General features: G+C 35.1%; 1 protein-coding gene across 1 annotated transcript in view; it reads left to right on the top strand.

Moving 5' to 3' along the window:
- Positions 1-915: 915 nt before the first annotated feature.
- LOC109080741 (CD82 antigen-like) overlaps positions 916-21,140 on the top strand; it is a 30,058-nt gene continuing 9,833 nt past the window's right edge. Inside the window, exons 1-3 of the mRNA XM_042743926.1 lie at positions 916-1,065; positions 10,328-10,400; positions 16,986-17,058. Coding sequence (XP_042599860.1) covers positions 10,338-10,400; positions 16,986-17,058 — 136 coding nt within the window. The 5' untranslated portion in view covers positions 916-1,065; positions 10,328-10,337. The remainder of the gene's footprint in view (positions 1,066-10,327; positions 10,401-16,985; positions 17,059-21,140) is intronic.

Below are 21,140 nucleotides of genomic sequence, written 5' to 3'. Positions count from 1 at the left end.
ACCAGCTACTTCCAACTTAAACCAGCTAAGACCAGCCAACCAGCTAGTGTTTTTCAGCAGACAATTAGATTTATTAATTGCCGTTTCAAATTTCCAGAAAGTGCAGCTCCAGAAACTTATAATATTTCATATGTAATGATAGTTGTTATGCCTTGAGTTTTTGTTCAATTTTTACCCTTTTGAATGAATAATCCTACTCAAGTCGATAAAATAAAATAAATTAATAATAATAATAATAAAAATTCGTGTTTGACCAGTGGATGGCGGTATGGTCAAAACAATACATGCCTCCATTATTGATTGTTTGCATTGATCAGGTCCAACTCTTAAGAATTAACCCTCACAGAATAGTGATAGAAATTACATTAATGTTACAAATTTTGGGGAGACACTTTTAATGGAAATGTGTTCACTTCACAGGTTGAAAAAAGACTTGAATTTGATATAAATTCCTAACCCAAGAGGCTCAAACATGAGTACCATACTTGAAAATGAGCTCATGCACAGTTTTTCTACTAACAAATGTATGCCTGGATCTAAATCTGAAACTTATCTCTAAAAGTTGCATAACTTTAATGTTCATCGTGCAGATTAACCCCGTGTGTGTGATAAATAAAATTATGCTTTTTATTACCATATTTCCGTTCCATAAAGCTATAAAAACGCAAAACCCAATACATGGTTAAGGATGTGGTAGAATGAATTTCTTCGGAAAGTTACGGCAATAAAAGGTAGGAAACATGGCATTTTCCCACTTCTGTTATAAAATATGTAATCAAACTGACAGAACCATCCTGAAAACAATATTTGAAGGATATCCTTTCAATGTATAAATTACTTTACATTAGGGACAATAACTAGCGGTTATGGCAGAGCTCCGAGCTTGGCGGAACTGTGGTCACCATGGTAACCTGCGTGGGTTCAGCCGGACAGGGAAGTAAAGGGTTAAAGAGAGTTTTTTTTCTGTGCTGCTGCTCTAGTCTTTTTGTTCAGTCTTTCCAGCACGACAACGAACTTACTGACAGCTGCTCAACGGGATCTTCCTTACGACTTGACACAAAAGAGGTAAATGATTTTCACTTGTATCTTTAATGTTAGTACGTTACAGAAACTATTAAAAGTGATTAAACGGTCTGCTGGCCTGAAGTAGTAAATGAATCTAAACTTAGTAAATAAGGTCTTGAGGAGCTTTGTAACTTGAATCGCGTTTTCTACCATAGTAAACTAGTTCTGTACTATTTTAAGTGTGTTTTTGTTCTTTGTATATAGTTTAAAATGTTCGCTGATGTGGCGCTGGCAGCTTGTGCCGTTCTCACTGCGTTCCTGTGAACGATCGCAAACAGCTGAATTTGACGCGCTTTAACCCTCTGGGCAATGCACTGCAGCTGTGGTTTCGCTAGTTTTAATGTTGATTAGGCTTGTGTAGAAACTCGGAAGCCCATGTTGATGTTGAAACAGTGAGCAGCGAGACTGGCTCGTTGCTTTTAAAAAGCAGCATTGTAACGTTAGTAGTCGCGTGGAGTGTAGGCACAACTCTTCGTATTAGCTTTGTATGTTCCCACGGTCCTGGAACACCTATAGATATGAAGGAACTTTAAAATTGTGATCTCGAGGCCTGGACATGTCATGGAATGGAATTCGGTAAAAGCATATGGAAAGTCATATATATACAAAGATGGGTAACTGATTATGTAATCTGGATTACGTTAACAGATTCCAAAAATTAGGTTATTATTATAAATACTTATGATCAGACTACAGTTACTTTTTGTTGAATTGATTACATATTTTATCTTTCATTAAAGTTCATTAAAAACGTTAAAATTCATTATTTACTAAATTATTTCTTACTTGTAATTAAGGCATTCCCAAATTAGTTTTTTTTTTTTAAATCTGAACTTCTTTCACCTAATATATTTACTTGAACTACCCGTGAGATTTTAAAATAAATAATTTAATAATTAAATATCAAACTTGCATGTTCACGGTTCTCTGACAATAGAGTTAAATGTGTCCTGCCATCAAACAGAATGTGTTGTTATTCAGATAAATTGCTATTAGGGGTGCATGATAAATATCGGCCGATAATTAATGCGCATCTTGTCAGTAAAGCCACGGTACTATACTTGACCTGAACGAAAAACTAACGGAAAAAACATAAACGTCATTTAATAAACACATTCTAGGATGTTAGGGTGACTGGTCTGCTGTCAGGACTGCACATCTGTCTGTAATGAAAGCACAGATGTGGAAATAGGTCAGAACTGAGTTGGGGCTAAGCAGTGGATGCTTCTTCAGGTCCATAAAAGGTTAAGGGCTGGCAGACCTCCCAGGACGTGTCTCTTACTGGAATGAGCCCACAGAGAGAGAGAGAGGGCCAGGATACAGATGTGCCCCTTCTTTTACTTTGACTTTTCCTAGCTGGAAAACTCCTGCTCTAGGAGCCAGCTAAAAATGGGATGCCACTATGTGTTTGAGCTGCTTTGCCAAGACAGTCCTGCAGCAGAAACTTAATAGGCAGCTCTTTTTCATTTGGAAAATTTAGGTTTGGGGGCTTTCTAAAAAAAGATTTAATGTGCAACAACATTCCTTGTTGTAACTTAGCTTTCATATATCAGTACACACTGCATTCTGTGTCTTATTCTTATATTTCTTTAGGCTTATATAAGGTGTTTAAAGCTGACATATTATTATATCTATTCTCTAAATTCACGTTATACATTTTATTGTGGAAAAATGAATCTGTGCAAATGTTTCATTTGTAAGTTTATTTACTATTATCATTTATTTATTTATTTTGTCTCTGGTGACGTATGCAGGACTCATTTAGGGTGTGTTCAAACTTGTAGGCCGCTTCTCGGTTCTTTTGGTACAGATCAAAAAAAGAAAATGATAGAGTCCTGGTTCATTTAGCATTCACACTGTAATTTTTAACAACTAACCTAAAGATACAAAACAAAAGGCTCAAGGATACATACGGTCACAACCTGTGGCCAGTTGCATAAAGGTTTAGATTAGTCTTACAAGTTAGTCCTCTGTTTTTTTTTTTTTCTTTAAGACTGGTCATAACTTTTGTAAGTCAGTTACATAAGAAGTAGTTTGGTCCGAAAAAATGAGACTCATTACCCCTTGGCTAAGAGCTAGTTGGTCAGACTAGTTCTTACGACAGTCTTAGCTAAATTTATGCAACTGGTCCTTGATTGGGCAACAGTTATGGCATATATTTTGCAACCCTCCTAAACATCCAAAACTGATATGTGCAGGGCTAAATCAGCTCATTGTATGTGTGTGCATAAAGTGGTACTGTATTTTTACCAGCTTATAAGTCACAAAGAGCTTATATAATATGTAAAGGAATAAAAATAGTGCCAGGAATTCCTCCGTCACACACTCTGAGATCTTTCCACTTGGTGTGCCCCAAGGTTCATACGGCAGTGTTCATACTAATTTAAATGAACTGCACTAACAGAGCAATCATTTTAGGGTGTTTTCACACTTTTTTCGATTGCCTGGCTTTAACCTGAGTTTGATTGGTCCCCCGTTCCATTGCACCCATTGGTTTTGTGTTTACATAATGTTTTTTGGTTTCTGAACCACACTCCCAGACAGAGCTGGGTAGTACAGTTACATGTGATCTGGATTATGTAATCAAATTCCAAAAACGAAGTACTTGTTTTTAGAGTCTATTACATTTTATAAAGCTCCTAATCAGATTACAGACTTTGGCCATGTAATCACATTGTTGTTTTCATGTTTATTAATGTTTGTTCACATAATGCAGGGATTCACAAACATTTTTGTCAGCCACACCCCTTTGAAATGAAATATTTGCTTGAAAATATCTCTGAGGAAATTCACATTTCAACCATTTAACAACACATTTACATCTTTACAGTTCAAACTAAGCACATATTTCTATTTTCAGTTTTCAAGAGGTAAATTCATTTGATATTTTTTGATTTAATGAATTATAAGCTTTTTATCAACTCGCAAACCCATTCACTGCAGTTCTTATATTAAGCCTAGTTTGGGAAACCCTGGTGTTATGATGTAATGTTTAATGCATTTTATGATGTTGGTAGTACAGATAAACATCATACATTATCTAAATGAGTAACCTAGATTATATTACTAACTACAGTTTTCATCATGTAATCTATAATCAGTAATGGTCTACAATTTTTAAGTAATCTACCCAGCTTTGCCCTCAGAAATAAAAATATGAAAGCTGTCACTGGTACATATTGGTACTTTAAAGGTACATATTAGTGCCTAAAAGGTATAAAAGAGTTCCTTTTGAAAAGGTACTTGGGGATATGAATGATAATGTTGATACTACTTAATTATGAATTGTAAAACAAATACACTGTACGGTGAAATGTTAGATGGCTGTAGTTTAAAAATGTCAAAAAATCCCCCAAATCCTCCTTCAAATTAAAAAATCCCCCCCAAGAGTCCCCACCCCCAAATTTTCAAAAAAAAAAAAAAAAAAAAAAAAATCATGCCCTGCTACTGCCCCAGTCACAGCTTTCATATTATTTCTGAGAAATATGAAACAATGAAAGTGTGATCTTCACACACACAAGAGAGGATTTCTGTCAGGCAGAGGTTGTGTGTGATGCTTTAGATCGCTTATTTTACTTAATGCAGTATGATAAATGTACCTGATTTATCCAAAGTGACTTAAAAAGAAAGATTTTGAAAAAAGTGATTCTTTGTAAACAGGCAATACAATTAAAAGTGCAGCAATACAGAGGGATAAAACTTTGAACAGACATTCCAGCCCCTTGAAATGGTGAGAGGCAATGATTTTTTTTCTTTTTCTGGTAGACAATGATGAAGGCTAACCATCACGTGTTGACAAATATAGCACAGAAAATTTAGCTGATGGTAATGGTATAGTAGATAATTGTTTCCTCCTGTGATTGTAATGCTTGTGATGTGGCCGTTGAAGACCCGGCTCTCGTTTAGCTATGACTTGACCTTCCTCTTGGTGGAGGGGTGAGGGGGGAGACTCATGGGTTACTGGGGCATGAGACTGTTTCCCCCCCTTCAGTGGAACATTGACGCTGCCTTAATTATGGTTGCCATAGGAATGCCCTGGGAGTATGAAAGATGTTGGCTGGGGGGGTGGAATCATAGGGTTATGCAAAAATAGTGTCGGAAGGGGGGAATTATTACTTGGCCCATAATTTGGGTCTTTTGGATCAGTCTAAATTACTGACTCCAGAAGCTTTACTTAGTAATGTTTGAACTGTTTTTTTTATGGTTGACATTTGAACTTGAGAATGTAAGGAAAGAAGACTTGAAACTCCTCTAGTTGTGTTAGGCGTGCTCTTGGCGTTCACCCTAAAGATTATAATAGCATTCAATGTTTTTAACTTGATGGTTAATTAAAGGTTCTGCCGCCTCCTTTTCCTGAAGACAGCATCAATAATTTTGCTGCACCTCTTTTTAATCTGTTTTCTGTTGAGCACGTGTTCCTGACATGTAAATCAGTGGCTCTCACACTAGAGACAAACTTGTTGTGATTGTCCAAAAAAATCAAAATAACAATTGGAAGAGAGAGAGAGAGATCACATGCTGCAGTGAGTACATAAAAAGACTGCAATCACACCATAATTTAATAAACAAATATAGTTTCCTCTGTAGTTATTTTGTCTTCAGTGTTCAACTTTTTGAATTATGTTCAGAACACTGTGTACTATAAATACTGTAAGTACTATAAATATGACACACTTAGGTCCCAATATTGTATGATATTTGCTTTTGTTTTTAAATTCACAAATGTGGCAAATTGAAAATAGGATTTTTGTTTATATATATATATATATATGTGTGTATATGTGTATATGTATATGTGTATATATATATATATTATATTATATTATTTTTTTTTTTTCATTTTGCCATGACGTGTATTTGCCGTATTATTGGGCAAAAGCCAAAATACCCAGCAGTGTGATGTAGGTGTGTGCAGGAAATCCTTGTTCACTCGTGGTATTTAAATCAACCAAATTAAAGGGTATTTCTTTAATATTCAGTCTGCTATTACACCATGTATGCTACTAATTTCTTGAACAAATCAAGTTTAACTAAAGTGTAATTTGATATCAACTCAACTGCTAAAATAGTGTAATAAAAAAATAATAATAATGTACTACCATTTAAAAGTTTGGGGTCAGTAAGGTTTTTTTTTACAGGTTTGAAGTGTCTGTTTATTAGAAAAATCATATAAGGATATTGAGATCAAACTTTTAGATGGATATTTCAGCACAGACTGTTCAAAATTCAACATTACTGTACTGATGTACTCATTGACAACATAACATAAAACAATTTACTCCTTTTTGTGTATGTTTGACACACTATACTGTACATGTAGTACTGTGAAGTTCTTTGTCAAATAAATAATAGTCAAAGAACACTTGCTGGGGGAAGTCTATAGTGATTATCCTGGATTAAATTTCTGGTCATGTGATCTATAGTAAATATTTAACATCAGCAGTGTAAAGCTTGCTTGGGGTGTGTTCAGATGCCCCTTTGTGTTGTGCTAAAAAGCCTAGGATAGGACAGCTTTTGTCCATTGTATGGAATGGGGCAGCATGCCATCATTGTATTATGGAGGGGATGTTGTGACTGACCAGAGAATGGCAGATATCTGCACAGTTGAGTTACAGTCCAGCTGACCGCGACTGTAGAGATTAGTAAAGAACAGAGATGACAGGGTACTTCAGCTTCCAGATGGCAACACTACTTCCTGCAACCCCAATTTTGGCTGTTGTGGCTGAGGGCTCGAAATGCTGCTGCAGTATCTTTTGTGGATGTGACTCGTGAAACTGCTGAATAGAAAACCAAATCCTCTTGGCACCTGATAAAACTTTACTGCTATTTGTACTTTCCCTTCCATATTTATGCTTGTTTTGTCAGGCTAAACTGCTGAATGTTGAAGTCCAGTCCTGTGTCATATACTATTTTTGTCATGGCTGTGAACATGCTTACAGTGGAAAGAGGGGAAATACATTGGCTGTGTTGTTTTTCTCTGAACTCCTTTTGTAAATGAATAAAATTCAGAAAAAGACTGCATTCAGCACAGAGTCTGGTTTATAGCTCCCTGGAGTACTTTGAAGAGATGACGCCAAGTGAGCTTGGCTCTGTGACTCTCTGGATTCATATCCTGATATATTGCATATTTCTCATTCCCAGTGAGAAATGGAGGTGTCATGCTCTCATGGTTACATTTATTCCCAGTGTCTTCATTAAATGTTCACAGAGGCTTTTAAAGAGAGTGCCAATATTTTAAGAACAATTTCATTGAGTCGAGATTACTTAGACGGACTGGTGTAAGACAGTGGTTCTCAACTAGGTTCCAAACATGAGTTTCTTTCTTCTGTTGAACATAAAAAAGATGTTTTGAAGAATGGTTGTATTCAAACAGTTGATGGTCCCCATTGACTTCCATAGTATTTCTTTCCCTATATGGACACAATGGGGGCCAACATCTGTTTGGTTCTTCAAAATTCTTCAAAATATCTATCTTTTGTGTTCAACATAATAAAGAAACTTATACAGGTTTGGAATGACATGAGGGTGAATAATTGATGGCAAAGTTTTCACTTTTGAGTGACACATCACAGTACCAGAATTGTTTATTGTAAGCAAAAATGTCTTTAGAATCCAACTTTGAAATGTGTTAATATTATGATGAATTACAATATACACGTGTACAATTTTTTCTTCTCCGTTTCAAATGTTGATAAGCGTATTTATGACTAAGCCTTTTACTGCCTTTTACTGAAATAAGAAGATATTTATGAGAAATATCTTCAGGGAGTCACCCCAAGAAAGACATTTTTAAAGCTTCGACATCATAAAGTATTTCACAAAATCTCATTTAAAAATGTCCTTGTGTAATGAACCACAAATGAATAGAATACGTAGATAATGTTGACAGTAATGTTACTTAATGCTTAATGACCATTTGATGACTCCCTCAAATAAGTCATGAGTCATATTGAACATATTTGCCTTGAGCTTGCACACCAGTACTAATCACACCTTTGCATGAATCTCAGTCACGTGTTTTCCTGTTTTGGTCAGTGGGATTACATTGCACATTGCTCAGGACAAGACTATACTGCACTGATCAAAAGATTTGCGTTCATTGAGATTTTTTTGTTTTAATTAATACTTTATTTCATGAAGGATGCATTAAATTGATCAGTAAAGATGTTTACATTTTAAATATATGCTATATGCTGTTCTTTAAACTTTCTAGTCACAGGGTTCCCACGGATCCTTGAACTCCTTGAAAATTTGTGAATCTGAAAAAAAAAACAATTTCAAGGCCCTGTAAAATTGACGCAGGTCCTTAAAAGTACTTGAATTTATTTTGTGCAAGAAGTTTTCAGGAAAAAATTCCATATTTTCCCCTCTGGTCTGCTTATGTGTTATTTTGCCAACACTTCGTGGCCTATGCGTACTAGCTTGCTTGATTTACACTAGTTAGGTGCATTTATACGTTAAGTGTTTCCCATGTATGGTACTTTGTGTTCTACATTGCCATGACGTTAGAGTGACCATATTTCCTCTTTTTCCCGGACATGTCCTCTTTTTGGACTTAAAAAAGTGCCTCCAGCCGGGATTTTTGAATCGCCCAAAATGTTGGGGATTCGGCTTTTACTTTCTACAGTCACCAATGATTGTGTGTGTTTTTGTATTAGAGCGCTGCAAGGGACTGTTTTCTTAATCCCGCTCCCACTGAATTTCTGACCATTATTGCCTGTTCCCGTGATTTGTGTGTCCAGTCCCGCCCTCTCCAGCAAACATTCTAATATTGCATAATTTCCGCGCATCAGGTAGCATCAATCAATATACAGAGTATTTAAATCTCTTTTGAATGAACGCTTGCTGTTCACTTTCACTTCTGTTTACACGATCATGCACACTCTGTGTAAAGTAAGATCAGATATTTGTCATTAAGCTCAGGATCTGTTGAGCAGCAAATCCTGATTGATCAGTCAAATCTAACTCCTGCAGCTCATGTTGAATGCAAGGTAGCCAAGTCTGCATTTTTTTTTTCTTCCTATGGCTACTTTTAAACTGTTAATGGGTTGATTTTCCCCCGTGGGTTAAAGGTTTCAAATGTTGCTTAAATTACATTTGACTGAAATGCTTGTATTGAAACATTTTACGTTCTGCTTATGATAAAACTGTGCTAGATGTTAAGTTTTGTGAAGGACGGCCACTGGTACAGTGCAGTACAGTAACTGTAAAATATGTATTTTAGGTATGGAAATGAAATATCTTCAGTTTTGATATATGGGATATGGTCATTGCACTACTTTAACCACCAACCAACCACACACCACCCTCCTGCCCCACACCCACACACTGTCCCCTTTTAGGTAAATGAAAATATGGTCACCCTACATGACGTTCATGCGCGCACAAAACTACTACGATGGTACCTTAACGTTTCACAGACACACCGTGAAATTAATGTTGAATTGCTTTGCTTGTTAAGATAATGTAAACCCATGAGGTAAGAAAAACTTAAAAGCAAATTCATTCATCTTAACACTTTTGGTTACATAAGCCTAAGCTCTTTACAATAAAATCCATGCAAAAGTTAATATCATCTTAGAATACAGTACAGCATGTACTGAATATTCTTTAGTTTTATGCAAAACAGAAATACAATGAATAGAATATCAGATCTCTGTCATGGCCAAAAATAAGTGCAAAAAAGATTTTTTGCATAGTTGTGTTTGAGACATGAAAACTGTAACAATGTATCTTACAAGATAACACGATGTAACCTCACTCTCACTTGAAATGTGTCCCCACATCAAGTCCTTGAATTTGAGGGTATTGGACCTGGAAAGTCCTTGAAAGGTCCTTGAATTTGAAGTTAATCAAGGTGTGGGAACCCTAGTCATTAAAAAAGTTTTACATTACACTGGAACTTAACTGGAAACCCTAAAAAAAAAAAAAAAAAAAAAAAAAAAAAAAAAAAAAAAAAAAAACTTTTTTACTGTGGTATTAATATTATTAATGAATGGAAGTGAAACTAATCAACCAGGCCAGAATAAGTAACAGGTGTCATTTATAGAGCAGGTTTTTTCCACTTTGTTTCAGTGAGAGTTTACACATTATCACATGCGGACTGTTTTTAGCGACGTGCTGAGAGAAACTCTTTAGTTATTGTTGTCCTCTCCAAAACTTTACCTGCTCAGTGTTAGTTGTTCTGAGATTTCTCCATCAGCATCGGTGTTCTTCTTCATGTCTCTCAGAGTTTTGATTAGATTTCTTCTCTTATTTACAGAGCAGCAGTCATGGGGAAAGGATGCATTGCCGCCACCAAGTACTTCCTGTTCTTGTTCAACCTCCTCTTCTTTGTAAGTGTACACACTCCTACACCTTTATTCCAACGGAAACACTGGCCTTGAGTTCAGCGCAGTAGCCATGTGGCTTCCTGTCATTAGCTCTGGGCACGGTTTCATGAAAAATCTTAGTGCTAAGAGTTGCTCCTAGTAACAAAATTCTAGGAAAATTCTTAGAAATGTGGGTGTTTCCCCTTAAAATTAAAAAAGATCCTAGTAAAGAAAAAAGTAATTCAGAAAACATCTTAACCCTTAAAAGAGGTCTTAAGGTCCAAAAGTGTTAGGAGTATAGACTCTTAAGCCTCTTAAAAGTTTCTTTAGCAGTGGACAAAATGGACCAAACATGAAGAGGGAGAAGAAATGTGTTGCACATAATGCATGACAGTGAGTTAACAAGACGCTACACATTAGATCATGCAGGGATCATGTTTGTATCTCCGACACAGTGCAGAAATGCCATAGCGCCAGAAATGGAAGTAATCACTACATTAACTACATTAACATATTTGGCAACTGGAAAAATGCAACTATGCAGCAGTGATGATTTGGGTCTGTCACAACCTTCTATAAGCAAATGATCACACAAACAATTACAGCACTTTCAGAACCTTATTGTGTCGCTATTTATTTCCGATAAAATACGTTAAGTATGAAAGCATGTTAAATAAAACATAAAGAATATATATATACATATATTGTGTGTGTGTGTGTGTGTGAGGGAGAGAAAGTATGGTAAAACAGAAAAAATTACGCCTTAAATTTCAAAGTGAAGGCTTATCATAGACCATATTCTTAAAAGCGCTCTTTTATTTCCTTCTTGGACAACCAACCAATCACAGTCTTCAAAAGACTGTGTCATAGCTAGCAACGGGGTCAGCCCCACCTCTTCACTAAGATAAAAGTTTTTGTCTTTTTCTTGCTCAGAGTTGCTCTCAGATTGGTCCTGAATCACTTTTAAGCTAAGACTCCTAGTTAATAGAGGCTGTCTGAGAGGATTCTTAGAATCTTTAAGAATACGGGCCTTGGGGCCATATGTATAAAACTACTCAGAAATGTCCTTAAGAATAGTCTTAAACTTTGACTTAAGTGCCAAAATATTCTTCGTTACAAGTAGGACTTTTCTAAAAGTAGGAGACTTTTATAAAGAAGCTAAAAGCAACTTTTAGTAAAGTCTAAGACTGATTCTTAAGTGTTGACTGAGGTGATACTTAAGTGTTGCAAACTAAAGGCTGATTTATACTTCTGTGTCGGACCTACACCGTAGCCTACGCATAGATGCACACCCTACACAGTAGCCTACGCCATAACCTGATGTGCACCTCTCCAAAAATCTTATCAGCGCATCAATTCTACGCGGACCGCAAGTGCTGTGATTGGTTTGCTAGAACCCTTTCCTCCTTATGTACTTGAGTTTGGTGTGTTTATACTTCTATATAAGTGTGTTTGCACTTTAATATATTTTAATATTACACCTTCTTATATAAAATAAAACAAAGCAAAGAACAAGTGTCTTATCATTTATTATACTACATAGCATTATACATCAATAGTTGTTCGCAACAAACAATGTTGATCTCCCATGATACAAGTCCTTGTGGAGATTGAAAGAATGCCATATCTTCTCCCGTTCTGTTGTTGTCCCTTTTAGTAGTTTTAAATAACGATTTAATGATTTGATATTTATTTGCTGCCTTCACTGCTATAATGCTTCTCCGACGAGCCACTTCTTCTTCAGCTTTTGCAGTGGTACTGTGGGTTACGACAGCATAATCGTGTTGCATTGTCGTCTATGGAGCGGCCTGAAGTGTGCATATGAAGCAGACTCGCTCCCTCGGTCAAAATCGAGGGGTTGAGGGTCTGTCCATATAAACTTCCCACGTCCACTTCGTGAAGTGGAACGCACTTCAAAATGGCAGCCGGGATTCCCCCGAGGGGAAGTGCTTAGGGAAGTTTGCGAGTGCGTGTCTAAAAGTGAAGTGAAATGCAGCCGAAGAACTGCAATGATGTTAACCAAAAATGGCTGAAACAGCCAATAGTGAGCCTGCTCGTGTGAAGTCACAGCAGCAAAACACTAATCATTTGATGTAACTGCAATAAAACTATTTAGTTAAGACACTGAAATATTTTAGTATTTAAATATATTTAAAAAAAATGCTTTGCATTGTACAAAATGATCACAAATTGTTACTGATGCTCTGAAATTGTTTTCTATTGGTATGTCTCCTTGTTTACAGTTGGAGCACTGATGTGTACATCAATGGTTCCAACAACTCCAGTAAAGGTCACAATCCTCATGAAAGTGGCTTGTTTTTGCAGCATGGCTTGACGGTTAGCTGGAAAGTCAAAGAACTGCCATATATAGTAGTGGCCAAAAGTGATGTCCGGCCTAGGAAATTTTACATCTTCACCTTAATAATAAAAAATAAAAAAATAAAAAAAATGAAGTCATAATTTTTGGCCGTGCTGTCATACAAAGGAATTATGAACACATGCAAAAACAAGAGAGGACCAACAAAATATTAATACCTGAATATGTTGTAGTCAATGTCAATGTTACCAATTTAGTGATTTTGTCACTAGATTTAGTTACTTCCTTGCCCCTTTTGAGACTTTTTTTTTTCAAAAGCCTAGCAACAAAATCAATTTCTTAGACAAACCTTATCTAGATTCCAATACTCTCCCACTGATCTATATTTATTAGGGCTGTCAAATGATTAATCACGATTAATCACATCCAAAATAAAAGTTTTGTGTACATAATATATGTATGTGTACTGTCTATATTTATAATGTATATATAAATACACACACATGCATGTATATATTAAGAAAAATAGGTTATGTTTATATATTAAATATATTTATATATAATATAAAATATAAGAATATAAATATATAAATGTATATACATGTAAATATTTTCTAAATAAATAATTTATGTGTGTGTATTTATATATACATAATAAATATACCCTGTACACATACATATATTATGTAAACAAAACTTTTATTTTGGATGTGATTAATCATGATTAATCATTTGACAGCCCTAATATTTATATTTACATAGATCAGTGAACTCGCCATTATGATGTGATCTAGCAACATTTAGCAACTGTTTTAGCTACATTCATTTGAAAGCAGTTGGCAACACTGGTAAGTATTTCTATCATATTTTGATTAAGTGAAATGTGGGATCATTTAAAAAAATAAAAATAATAAAACTCCACACATCACTTGTGGCCACTGTTGTGTTTGTTGCGGTTATTTAAGACCCTCATCACCTGTGCATTGCTCCATTTTTCCAATTTTCCAGCCAAAAAAGTTGAATAACTACTTTCATTTCTGCAGTTAGAGCATTAATTTGTATAGTGGAAGAAGTTATTAAATTTCTTACTTTGTCAGTTACAAAAAGAATTGACTCTCTTGACGATCAAGTTTTGTATCGTTTTATCAACTCCATATCATCATACTGTATAACTCCAATATGTCATATCTTCATTGGAAACTGTGTGTCTCCTCCTCTTTGCTGCCATCTTCTTACTCCTAGCTAGGTTAGAAGACCTCTCCAACTCTCTTAAATAATTTAGGAGATGAGACCTAGTGTTAACACTTAGGAACCTTTATGAATCACTCTTATTCTTAAGTCTAGGAATAAGAGTAAAATTACTTCATTCTTAGAACTTTTATACACTTAAGACTAAAATTTTACTCTGAGTGGCTTTATAGATACGACTCTAGGTCTACTATGAGCTAAAACAGGTTAAAAGGGAGATTACTACTGAGAAGTGAAAATGGAGCCTTTTGGGAAGTCTAGAAAGAAAAAGTTATGTAGAAAGTTTTTGACCTCTGTGCTTGTAAAAAATGCTGCTGTTTCAAAAAATTGAAAGAAAACTGACTGCTCAAATTATTACATAGTACAATCATGCTGTCATGCATTTGGCATTATTAGAAAACTACATTACTGGAGTTAAAAAGACAGCCTTTAAAGAAACCAGTAAAAGGCTGTTTTACTGTAAAATGTTTTTCTTTTTTTATTTACAATTATTTATTTAGACCTGTTTCTAATAATATAACTGTATTTATGCATAAGTAACAAGTGGCTCAACAGTGAGTATGAGCTGCTAAGCTTTTAGAACCACTTTTAGTATCCACTTAATTATTCACTTAATGAGTTGAAACTAATATACATATTTCATTTAATTTCATTCCCCTTTTGCCACATTTCCCATTTGGGCATGGCAAATGTGGACATGTAAATAAAAATTAAAATAATTAAAATACATTATTTAATATATTTTTTAGTAGAGTATTTTAACAACATTATGTATAGTATATTAACATCTTATTTTACTTTTTAAAAACCATTTTGTCATGCCATTGTACATGTATTTGCATTATTATTAGGCAAAAACCAAAATACCCAGCAGTGTGATGTAGGTGTATGTAGGAAATCCCTGTTAGGATATTGTTCACACTTAGTAAGGAAGCAGGCTTGCTCTCTGTTGCATTTCTTTGGAAACCTTCAACTTTACCTGTTGTGTCCCTAATATAAAGGGTCAAAGGGTAATGAAAAGCATGTGTGTGACTCTCTGATTTTTCCTTCTGAAGATACTTTAATTGTACAGTAGCCTGCTGCTTTACTACTTCCCTCTGATATTGGTATAGAAGACGAGCCACAGATGTCAGACTGATACAGGGGAACTGTCCCCTGACAAGAGGAAATTAAACTTCTCTGATCCAGTTCATTTAAGGACACCTTGGACCCATTAATTTTTAGCTTTGGGTCTGGAGTGCATGAGAACTCAGTTCAGTGGAGTTCCTGTCTCTCTTTAGCAATTATCTAGAGTATGTTAATGGCAGCAGCACAGTGCTCTTATCCACAGTCCAGTCACAGTTTAAACAGGGTTCCCACAGGTCCTTGAAATCCTTGAAAGTTTGTGAATCTGAAAAAAAAAAAAAAAAGTCAAGGCCCTAGAAAGTTTTTGAAAATAAACATACATTGACGCAGGTCCTTGAAAGTACTTGAATTTATTTTGTGCAATAAGTTTTCAGGAAAAAATTCCATATTTTCCCCTCTGGTCTGCTAATGTGTTATTTCGCCAACGCTTCGTGGCCTTTGTGTACTAGCTTGCTTGATTTACACTAGTTAGGCGCATTTACGTGTTACGTTAAGTGTTTCCCACGTGAGGTACTTTGTGTTGTACATTGCCATGATGTTAGAGTGACCATATTTCCTCTTTTTTCTGGACATGTCCTCTTTTTGGACCTAAAAATTTTTTTGATTTTGGATTTTTGAATTGCCCAAAATGTCGGGATTCAGCTTTTACTTTCTACAGTCGCCAATGATTGTGTGCGTTTTTGTATTAGAGTGCTGCAAGGGACTGTTTTCTTAATCCTGCTCCCACTGAATTTCTGACCATTATTGCCTGTTCCTGTGATTTGTGTGTCCAGTCCCGCCCGCTCCAGCAAACATTCTAATATTGCATAATTTCCACGCATCAGGTAGCATCTATCAATATACAGAGTATTTAAATCTCTTTTGAATGAACACTTGCTGTTCACTTTCACTTCTGTTTACACGATCATGCACGCTCTGTGTAAAGTAAGATCAGATATTTGTCATTAAGCTCAGGATCTGTTGAGCAGCAAATCCTGATTGATCAGTCAAATCTTACAAGGTTTCAAATGTTGCTTAAATTACATTTGACTGAAATGTTTGTATTGAAACATTTTGCTTTCTGCGTATGATAAAACTGTGCTAGATGTTAAGTTTTGTGAAGGACGGCCACTGGTAGGAAGCTTTTTTGCCGTGTTTATGATCAATATGCATAACAGTAACTGTAAAATATGTATTTTAGGTATGGAAATGACATTTTCAGTTTTGATATTTGGGATGTGGTCATTGCACTACTTTAACCACCAATCGACCACACACCACCCTCCCGCCCCACCCGCACCCACTGTCCTCTTTTTGGAAAACGAAAATATGGTCACCCTATGTTCATGCGCGCACAAAACTATTACGATGGTACCTCAGCGTTGCACAGACACACCGTGAAATTAATGTTGAATTGCTTTGCTTGTTAAGATAATGTAAACCCATGAGGTAAGAAAAACTTAAAAGCATTCATAAATCTTAAAACTTCTGGTTACATAAGTGTAAGCTCTTTACATTAAAATCCATGCAAAAGTTAATACAGAATACAGTATAGGATATACTGAAAATTCTTTAGTTTTATGCAAAACAGAAATACAACGAATAGAATATCAGATCTATGTCATGGCCAAAAATAAATGCAAAAAAAGATTTTTGTGATAGTTGTGTTTGAGACATGAAAACGGTAACAATCTATCTTACAAGATAACATGATGTAACCTCACTCTCACTTGAAATGTGTCCCCACATCAAGTCCTTACATTTTAGGGTATTGGACCTGAAAAGTCATTGAAAGGTCCTTGAATTTGAAGTTAATCAAGGTGTGGGAACCCTGTTTAAACGAAGATCAGCTCTGAGGAACCAAAAGTGTCAAGCAGGTGACAGACACACAAGCAACATGTCCTTTATGTTGGTTCACGCCTGTTTCTTTTCCCCGGTAGATTTTTGGAGCTGTAATCATGGGCTTTGGACTATGGGTCATCCTGGATAACCAGAGTTTCATCACAGTTTTGCGTAAGTAGAAAAACACCAACATAATTTCCTGTCCTGATGTATGTAATGGTGCCCCTGAGAGTATGTCTTATTAAAACAGGTTACCATCTCCAGGCTGCCATTGGTCAGAAATGGAAAGATTTATGATGGCAGCGCAAATGTTTTCATGATGGACAATCATAAGTTCATACATCACAATTATTTTTCTCATAGTTGTATCATTACTTTAGGTCTGTTTCCATTCTGTTCACGTAGTACAGCTTAACCTGAATTTGCACAAATTTTATTTAATTTATTTTTTTATTTAATTTATATTTTATCATACATTGTGTGTATGTATGTATGTATGTATGTATGTATGTATGTATGTATATATATATATATATATATATATATATATATATATATATATATATATATATATATATATATATATATATATATATATATATACTGAAAACTCAAGATTTACCATCACTCACAGGAATAAATTACATTTTAAAATAGAAAAAAATAGAAAATTGTATAAATTGTAACAATATTTCACAATATTACTGTTCTTACTATATGTTTGATCAGATAAATGCATAAGATACTTCTTTCAAAAACATTTAAAATTCGTACTAACTCTTAACAAACTTATTGTGGTTTGGCAGACAGTTAACTGTTATCAGTGAGTCAGACAAAAGGATATGTACTATAGACCAGAATAAGTTAACCCTTATCAGTGATTCAGTGCAATATGTCGCTGATTACACATTTTTCCATCCTCTTGAGTTCATACTGGTGTTTATTTGATATACACTGGAATGCACAGTGAAAGCAGCTGCTATTTGTGTGTTTGGCGTGGGGAGTTTTCAAGTTTCCCACAAACCCCTCCTATGCTGCACTCTCTGTGTTTATACATGCACACATGCGCTCACACAGATGCTAAGTAAACCATCTGAAGCTCATCAGAGAGGGTTTAAACAGAGTGCGAAAGCAAAATAAGGGAAGAGAGAAATGTTAAATGAATGAGATACAGAAGCCAAACAGAGATTAACTTTACATGATTTATGGAGAATCAAACTCGTACCCATACTGCCTCTGTCTGGACAGCCAAAGCCACGGAGACTGCATGCTGAAAGAGAGTGGAACAGGAAAACGAGGGTGGAAAACCAGCGTAAATCCTCTTGATTTATTATTTAAGCCTTCCAAACTGCTCAGCACATATTTGGCCCTGAACTAAACTTTACACCATTTTAAAGGGATAGTTGACCCACAAATGAAAATTTTCATAATTTACTCACCCTTAGGGATGCACGATATATCGGCCACCATATTTATACAAAAAAATATAATTTAACTTTTATCTAATCGTTATCGAACCAATAAGAGAATTTGGCCAATAAATAATGCATTATTTCCTGCAGAGACACTTCAGATGCGCACTGTTCACCATGACGGTTTTTAATTGTTTGAAATATCATTGGAAACACTTTGAAAATGAAAATAGAGTGAACTGCAACATGTGCAGGGCAAGTCTGTCATATTATAATGAGATTATTAGTCACGACTGACCAATCAGAATCAAGCATTTCATAGTGCAGTGTAAAAAAAAAAAATGTATATGTGTGTGTATATATAAATATATATATATTTGGAGAGATGTCTTAAGTGTTTTTTCCAAATAGTGATTTGGTACCAAAACTGGTTACTAATATTCTTCAAAATATATTCTTTTGTGTTCCACATAAGAAAAAAGGTCATATAGGTTTGGAATAATGTCAGGGTGAGTAAGATTGTATTTTATTTTGTTTTTTATTTATTTATTTTTATTTTTTTGGAAGATTAAAAAGTTATTACTAAAGTGTCTTTCACACCATTGCTGAAGATTGAAGTCCAGTGTTTAAAAATAGGCATTAAACTTAAATATTTTCATAAGACCAAGCCACCAAACCAATTCCCTCAGTCAAGATGGAAGTTTAGAAAAGTCTATACATAGCACATGCTGGGTTAAATTACTGCAAGGGAATATTTATGTGAAGTTCACCAGCTCTAAAATGGTTTGCCAAGCTAGTCACAGCACCATTCTTTCCTCTCTCATATTTTCCATCTGTCCCCTGTTTATCTATTCCAGCATCTCCAGATATCGCAACACTGGAGTCTCTGTTATCGTGACCATTTTAGAAACATTGTTTTTTTTTTTTTCAGATTCAGCTGTTCCTCTAGAGATAGCAGGGAATATCGTAGGATATCCTCATACTTGGAGACCCTCAACTTTGCCCTTGCCTTTTTGATAGCACAAGGTCCAGTAGTCTCGTGTTTTACTCTAAGGGTCTTGTCATGGTCGCTCCCATGCTGCGCTGCATAAGGAGTTTGTTTGTTGACTTTGTTAGTCTGTGGTTTAGGGCCCTGTTTAGCTCGAAAATAATGGTAAGGAGTGTTCTCTGATCTCAGCTGTATTTTCTTCCCTTCCTTCCTTTTTTTTAAAAGACTTCCACACAACTGCATGGCTATAAAAGGGCATCTTAAGAGTTTTCTCATTATCAAGATTGTTGTGATCTCATCCCTATTCTTTACATAAAGTTTTTACTTCCTTTTCAAATGGCACATTCATTTATGGTATAGAGTTGCACAACTGAACACCCAGAACATGTTACGGCATGAATCAGTGTTTGGTTGTTTGGAGGCTGGTATGTCCAACTATGTGCAGGGTTCTAAAGTTAAATCTAAATGCAAGAAATAAACGAGTACTTGCTCTTTAATACTGATGACAAATAAAATATTTAATTCTTTGGGGTATTTACCTTTCATAGCATATAAATGGTGCTTGAAAGGTCAAAACAGGTTATTTTTCCAGTAAAAAAAAACGCTGTTGGGACTGCATTTTTGCAGATGCAGAGGAGTGTTTGCAACAGTACCTTGAGAACATCGTAGCAACTTCTGTATGAGCAAACACATGGTGAGGTTGTGGAAATTTTAAATGTACCCTCAGACAGATGTAATGGTTTAGGCAGGAAGCATATGTTTTGAAATGTGACGCAGAATTCTCACTTGAGTTGAGAGGCAATCTACCGACCATTTATTATTCTCAGTTTATAAAACAAAATAGTTATCTTTCACAACCGTGATGTCACAGTTTTGCTTTTAAGGTCGTACCAGGGCTAAATAACCTCATAGTTTTGTTAATGGGTGTTTGTTTTAAATTAATTTATGTACTGACGGACTGAATACTGGAAGAAGGCTCTGAATAATTAACTGTTAGATCTGTCAATCAATAACATAATATGCTGATTAATTAATGATAAAAACAAAAAAACAAAAGAATGAAGAAAAACAAGTTCCTTTTTGAAGGATTCTTAATGAAAGGCATTAATTCAAAATAGGGGTCTGTAGCCAAGTTTTTTTATTTTATTTTTTTAAGAAACTAATACTTTTATTCAGCAAGGATGTGTTAAATTGATTAAAAAAGTGATAGTGAAGACTTGTACTGTTACTCTATTTTGAATAAATGAATCTCTCTATATCTTTCTCTCTTTCTATCTCTATATATAATTTCTATTTGCTATTGAAATATATTAATTTACACAGAGCCTGTCATAACTTGATTCATAACAGATTTATTTAAACATACATTAAATAATTAAGACACCACTAACAGGTAAAATAAAATATAATGAGTATAAAGTCTAATATTTCACGAAATGCTCTTTTCTAAACTAACGAGCTGTGGTCGCTAATGACACGCCTATTACGCAGCAAAACAGTTTCCTACATTGATAATAAATCAACATATTAGAATAATTTCACAAGGGTCATGTAACACTGAAGGCTGTAGTAAAATCAGAATTAACAATCATTCTGATCTTACTTCTGAACGGATCTATCTATCTATCTATCTATCTATCTATCTATCTATCTATCTATCTATCTATCTATCTATCTATCTATCTATCTATCTATCTATCTATCTATCTATCTATCTATCTATCTATCTATCTATAGTCTGTCTGTCTGTCTGTCTGTCTGTCTGTAATAAATTGCACTATATGAGTAGGTCAAATTGACAGCTCTACATTCTACCCACATGCTAGAGATGTTTTTGTGGTTTCGATGAGGAT

Source organism: Cyprinus carpio, chromosome B18 (genome assembly GCF_018340385.1).
Source record: "Cyprinus carpio isolate SPL01 chromosome B18, ASM1834038v1, whole genome shotgun sequence".
Classification (NCBI taxonomy): domain Eukaryota; kingdom Metazoa; phylum Chordata; class Actinopteri; order Cypriniformes; family Cyprinidae; genus Cyprinus; species Cyprinus carpio.
This window is presented reverse-complemented; position numbering and strand designations above follow the sequence as displayed.